Genomic DNA, 6,702 nt, shown 5'->3' with positions numbered 1-6,702 from the left:
TCCAGTGTTTTTAATGGGAATTGTTGTCTACAATAATTTAATTACCATGCTGTATGTTTTTCAAGCAACATTTCACATAATTCGTTAATGTGAAAAGTAACTAGGACATAAAACTTTTAAATTTGTGGAAAACATGCGAAACGTAGCATAAAATTAAAAAACTATAGCACCAAACTAGTGGGTACTGTGTTGGGGGATAATTGACTAAATATATATATTATATGTTGTTAAAAATCTCAACTAATCTGTTTATTTGTTCCTGTTAAATTGTTTGTTTGCCCTATTTTTCTTCTGTGTTGCACAAGTTAAATATTAACTCAGGCTGTCATCAATTGGGGCAGAAGAAATTGATTTAGGCCGCAGAGAGTTGTCTGTGTTGTACTTTCAGCGTTTAAGTCTTTTATATATTTAATGTAGTGCTCGCATGTAAAAGTCTGTCAGCGTTGAGTAGAGGACAGATGGTGACTGTGTGTAAAATGAAACTGCAGCTCGGGGTGAATAGATGGAGAAGAGCTGTGATCAGTTCAACGAGGGAGTGAGTCCAATCATTTAAATAAGATTGAAAATAAAGTAAATCTAATTTATTTAGGCCAGAAATGGTTAAAGTGATCATCGAGGTTACTTCTCAGTCTGTCTCAGATTGAGGGGACTGCTGCAAAAAACAAACATCTGAATAAAGACGCTTGTCTTGTGTATAGAAAAGAGTGTTGTACATTTACCTGGGCATGTGCAACTGGGCGAAGACCCCAGGGTGGAACCCGAACAGACTGGACTCACCTGGAAACACCTCAGGATCCCCCAGAAGGAGCTAGAGAACATGCTGGGAACAGGATTACACTGCTAAACCTGCTGTCACTGTGACTTCATCTCAGATACAGTGAGGAACAGAAGTATTTGAACACGGGTTGAACAGGGTGTTCAAATACTTCTGTTCCTAACTGTAAGTGGCAGAACAGACAAGAAGAGCGAGAGAGACATACACAGCCTGGATGATCATGAGCTCGGGAAATAAACCCGCAGGTCTGAGAGAAGCTGTGATTTTCCTAAAAATTAAACTAAAAATTAAAGATTTGAGCCTCGAGTTATCGAGTTTAGATAAACTAGATTAAATCCATCTGTGGATTTGAACCTTACATGTTACATGTTGTTGTTGGGATCCTGGACAGGCTACAAGGGGGAACTCTTGGATTAATTTGGAGCTCCATCTGCTGGTGTTGAAATGGCCAAACACACGATTTGCATCATACCTCGTATGTTCAGTCCAACACTTTACTGCCCGACAGCATCAGGAGAAAATCTCTGACGGTTAGATGTTGACATTTGGCATCTACCTGCATACTGTATACAACTTTAAACCTACTTGTATTTTAAATCTGTATTTAACTTTTAGGCTTTTATTGTGAAATATTGGATGGAGGGGAAATCTGAAATCTGAATTAAAGGATTCATCTTTAACAGTGTGTTGTATAATTTGATTAATTCTAGTAGAGTAGAGGTTTAAAGTATCACCAGTGGCAATAATTACAATTATATCATATATGTTTTACTACAATACAAGAAAAAATGTCTATCTGAATCAAATCAAAGCTTTTTGAATAAGTAATAAGGAAAGATATTTTTGTAAAATCATATGTACTCAAGAAAATAACAAAATAAGCTCCTATATTAATCACTAACTTACACTTTGTTAAGTAACAAACAATGTACAATAGAAAATATTCTATTTTATCAGATTTTCTGAAAATTTAATACACTTTATTTAAATTGATTAACACATTTCAGGGTTTATTTTCTGACACTGAGAGATTGAATTAAAACAAAATCATCACCAAATGCATAATTACTGATTATACATGACGCCATCATGCTGATCAACAAGAGCAACATATAAAAAAAAACACATCTGTTCACTTTGAACTGCTTTTACTTGTGTGTGTGATCCGAGAATAAAAATCTAACAGAGGAACGTTGCGGAAACGAGAAGGAAATTCACATTGGAGCTGCTCAGCGGGACTCAGGAAGGTGACGTTGGTCTTGGTCATCCAGGTCAGGAAACTCTTCAGGTTACTGTTGCAGTGGAATCGATTCATTCTGAGGTCAAGGAACTTAACAGAGCCGAAAGCATCTGGATTGGGAGAGGCTATGAAGTTGTTGGCAAGGTGGAGCAGTTTGAGACTTTTGGGTAAGACGCCGGGCTGAAGATACGTCAAGGCGTTGGATGAGAGGTCCATCTCTGTCAAGGAGGTGAGGCCCTTGAAAATACCTCGAGGGAGAGTCTGCAGCGCGTTGAAGCTCAAGTTGAGGCCGAGCACATGCCCAAGATCGTCAAACAGACTCAGGCATCTGCCCTGAGACCAGATCTCCTGCAGGGAGCTGCTGTGAAGATCCAGAATTTGGAGACTGTCAAGAGCAGTCGCTGAACTGCTGAGCGTGCACCACCTGATTGTGTTTCCCCCGAAGAAGAGATGCTTGAGGCGTTTTAGCGAAGTCAACAATGTATTAACGTCATTCAGGTTTGTTAACCTGTTGTCCTGGACGTCCAGATGCATGATGTTACTGGCCATGCTGGGGATGCTGCTCACTGATGACAACTTATTGTCCCTCAGCAGGAGATAATCTAAGCTTGGTAGAGACGCAGGGAAGCCTAAGTCTCGTAAGGAGTTTCCTCTTAGATCTAACCACGTCAGGTGGGGAAGTCCTTGAAATGAGCCATAACCCAGTACACCAATGTGATTATGAGACAAGTCCAACACTCGCAAGGTTTTCAAGGAAGCAAAAGCGTGAGAATGGATTTCTCCGAGCAGGTTGTGTGACAGGTTGAGCAGTTTTAAATGATCCTGAAGACCTTCAAAAGCATTTCTGTCGATCTGATTCACTTTGTTTTGGGAGACATCAATGTTCACAACCTCCTTAAGTGCACTAAAAACGCCCTGCTTCAGTGCGAATATCCGGCTTTTAGACAGATCCAGAGTCTTGACTGAGCTGCTCTTCAGGCCTTCAAATGTGCTGTGGTCTGGATCAGGGAAATTATTAAATGAGAACCCCTTACCCATTAATCCTGACAGCTTCAGATGGGAGATCTTTGTCCCCTCGATAGCTTTGAAGAATTGCTTTGACGTAGCTATGCTCAAGCCGTTGTTGGACAGGTCGAGTGTGTCAAAGGACATTCCTCTGAAGGGATTCCCACATTTCTGCCAGTCGAAATCTTTATTATACCGAAGCTGAATACTCTGCAAGTTCAGGACCTTGAAATGTTTGCCCTGGAAACCAGCGAGATCTGACTCGCAAATCCTGTCAATTTTGTTGAGCTTCAGATTCAGATCTTTCAAATTAGTCTTGTTTGCAAAGAACATCGAAGGCTGGAGTCTCCTTATCTGGTTTCCAAAGAGGTTGAGTGTCTCTAAGGAGGACAGGGGCTCCAGGTAGTTCTCTGTCAGGATAGAGTCATGAAGCGAACAGAAATCCAGATCGAGCTTCTGCAAACTGGACAGTCCCACGAAGGCTTGTGGTTCCAGCTGAAGGCCGATGTTGGAACCGAGCACGAGCCTCCTCAGGTGTCTTTGGGTCCTGAAAGAGTACTTTCTGATCACGAGCGGCACATGCTGTAGTCCCAGGTCCAGATCCTGCAGCTGCTCGAGACCTGACAGGGAGGTGGAGTTGATCTCACTGATGTAGTTCCTGTCCAGAAACAGGTGGGTGATGTTGGGCGGCAGAGCAGGAACCGAACTGAGCCGACGTGACGCACAGTCAGCAACAGAGCCAAAAATGAGGCATGATGGGAAACAACCGGGCACCTGCATAAAGAAATATTAATAATGTAAGTTTTATTAGCCAGTTCCACTTAATGCTAACATTTGTTGCACAACTTTTTAGTTTAATATGAGTATCTTTTTTCTTTGAGATACGTTTAAAATTAAAGAAATAGCACCAAAACATCTTAAAATGAATTGTGACAATAATGACATTTGATCCTACTGCCATTGATTTCTGCCTTTTTGGACTGCACACTTATCTAGTTGGACGTTGGACGATATTTTGCTGTTGTTTTTTTTATTTTTTTCATTCCATTATACATAATTTTATTGTCTTTAGATGATGTAGCACATGTAAAGGTTTTTGTTTTGCCTCATGCACACAAAGATACTTAAAGATTACATCACACAAAAGTAAAACATTTAGAACAAGCTGTACCTCAGATATAAACCATGTTTTAGTAATACCCAATAAACAGTTTTTGTAAAAAAGGAATATATGCCATCAAATAAAGTATTTATAGTATTTATATAGCACAACTACTATCTTGAGATAGATACACATTCTGCATAAAACGTATATTGCAAGATTTTTGAATGGAATATTATTTTGTGTTTAAGACTATTACTTGTCTCAAAATCTCTTACATACAGTATAAACCTTGTTAATGTACATTTACATTAAATCGTATGTTATTGCAAGTGGACCTACCTGTAGAAAAACACAGACAATGACAACCTGAACACCCAGCGTCCACATCCTCACAGCCCTCAATGATCCACTTTAAGCCTTCAATCAAAGCTTCAGTCTCTGAGACGTAAATCTCAGCTTCTGATTCTGCAGAAATTTCTGTCCGCTTTTTATACATGAGTGTTTATGCTACTTGTGTCGGGCGTTACACTGACCCTGCAATGTAAACATGACGCTGTGTGGGATTTCCCATTTCACAATGAAGGGAAGTACATTTGCATTCGTTGTTCGTCGTTGCTATGGTCTGTATGTTTTGCTGTTGTGTACTAGGCTGACGATAATACACAGGTTTTACACAACTGAAAAAATAATTCATGTTGCCAGGCTGTTGTGTGAAAGTACAAATATATTAGTTTAAAAAATATTTCACTACACTTTCTGCACACAGGCTCTATTCCCATTATTGGATTATTTGTAAGTTTCCTCCATGTTAGTATTCATATGTTGAAAATAAAAATAAAATAAATAGAATAAAACAAAGAAAGAATAGAATAAAAATAAATACTGAAAAGGAAAATGTTTAGCACCAGCATTGTAATAAAGTCCTTTGCTGTTGTTTTCTTTGAAAACCCAAATCAAACTACTTATACTACAGCTGTAGTGGTGTCTTCCACTATTTTCATCTTAATCTTTTTACTTTCTTCCCATGTGCTTTATTTGTTTGTTATTGCTTTGAATTGCCTGTTTTTATTATGTACAAACACTTTTGTTGAGACTTTCCTTGGTTACGTCTTTAATTTAGTCATATTATTGTCACAAACTATTGCATATTAAATAAAAAAACATAGATATAGTAAGTGATGATCACGTGTGAAATTCAGTGCTGAGCACATTTGTACTCGAGTAACGAGTGACGACATCAATTCAGTAAGTTGTAAATCCGTTACACAACTTCCCCAAAAGGCACTTCCTGTTTATTTCCTGTGCATTTTGAAACACTGTGTATTTTCTTTACATTATACTTCAAATATTGTACTTTTTACTGCGCTACAATCACTTGACAGCTGTAGTTATCAAATTAAAACTTTTTACACACAAAATAAAAGCTTATAAAGTGTGATGTTCTGTTATTAAAACTACTTAATAATACTAATGAATGACTGAATTAACTGACAGACAATTACCTGACATGTATTTAAATAATCATTTATTTTTTTTATGTATTTCCTGGTTTCAAGCAGAGTATTTTTATATTTTGCTAGTGACTATTTAGTCAATTTAAATTGAATGTATTTATTTATTGCTTGGGCTGCACTTAGCTAAATTGTGATGGCTTTCTTACATATTTAGCAGATAGTGTAGTAGCATCAACCGCTATGTGCAGTTGCAACGTAATTAATGACGTTTATCATTATTATCATTTTTAAAAATGCTCCGCAATGACAGGGGTCAATCTGTCCTATAACCTTTGTACTTTAAGTACATCGAGTCTGACATTTTATACTTTTCGTACTTTTCGTACTTTTCGTACTTTTAGTACTTTTAGTACACTGGAAAGTACATGTGTGATGCATGCAGAACTTGTTCTTTAATCACACAGGGCTGATGAATTTCACAACCTTGGGAGAATAGGACTGGTCAAATACAGAATAGAGAGGAAGAGAGACAGACGTAAATAATGTTACTGCTTAAACCAGAACTATAAATTATTATTTTTCATTTTCCATGATACTTTTGACTTCACTACATTTCATAAACAGTACATTTACTGCTTCACTGCATTTACACTTTCCTGTATCGTCAGCATCTAATACCTAAAAGTAGCTCTGCCTGGTTCTATGTTGTCAGGGGACCATCTAGTATAGTAGTACTTTACAATAAGTACAATCAAATCAAGTATATCTTATATAATAAAAAATCGAGTACCGAGTATAATAAAAAAATAAAAAAATAGAGAGAGAGAGGCATGAAATTACTGTATAAAGACACAACATAATCACAAAAATCTGTGTAACACAGCTACAGAAACAGAAAATAGTGATAAGATCAAGTACAAAGGGACTAAAAACTACTAGTTAAGTTAGGATGAGTGGTTACAGTGAATACAACATGACTCCAGCATTCTCGGTTCATGTCCATCTGGGGACCTTTGCTGCATGTCACACCCCTTTCAGAGACCACAAGGAGACGTTTAAAAAATTTAAAACAACCACAAAGAGATGCACAGATAGAAAACAAGAGACACAAAACAGCTATGAG

At 37.6% G+C, this 6,702-nt stretch overlaps 1 protein-coding gene across 1 annotated transcript; it reads right to left on the bottom strand.

Moving 5' to 3' along the window:
• Positions 1–1,663: 1,663 nt before the first annotated feature.
• On the bottom strand, positions 1,664–4,609 carry LOC113148956 (toll-like receptor 5). Its single transcript, XM_026340728.1, has 2 exons — positions 4,465–4,609; positions 1,664–3,794 (listed from the first exon to the last, which is right to left on the bottom strand). Exons 1-2 carry the CDS (start codon positions 4,510–4,512, stop codon positions 1,908–1,910), a joined length of 1,935 nt encoding a protein of 644 aa, XP_026196513.1. The 5' UTR covers positions 4,513–4,609; the 3' UTR covers positions 1,664–1,907.
• Positions 4,610–6,702: the final 2,093 nt, after the last annotated feature.

Source organism: Anabas testudineus, chromosome 24, assembly GCF_900324465.2.
Source record: "Anabas testudineus chromosome 24, fAnaTes1.2, whole genome shotgun sequence".
Lineage (NCBI taxonomy): Eukaryota > Metazoa > Chordata > Actinopteri > Anabantiformes > Anabantidae > Anabas > Anabas testudineus.
The sequence above is the reverse complement of the archived record's forward strand: the minus strand, read 5'-3'. Positions and strand labels throughout refer to the sequence as shown.

Excerpts from the sequence above, each read along its gene's own strand:
- LOC113148956 (XM_026340728.1), bottom strand. The coding sequence starts at position 4,512 with ATGTGGACGCTGGGTGTTCAGGTTGTCATTGTCTGTGTTTTTCTACAG. Across the intron at positions 3,795-4,464 it reads TTGTCTGTGTTTTTCTACAG|GTGCCCGGTTGTTTCCCATC; the intron begins GTAGGTCCACTT and ends TTCTTTATGCAG.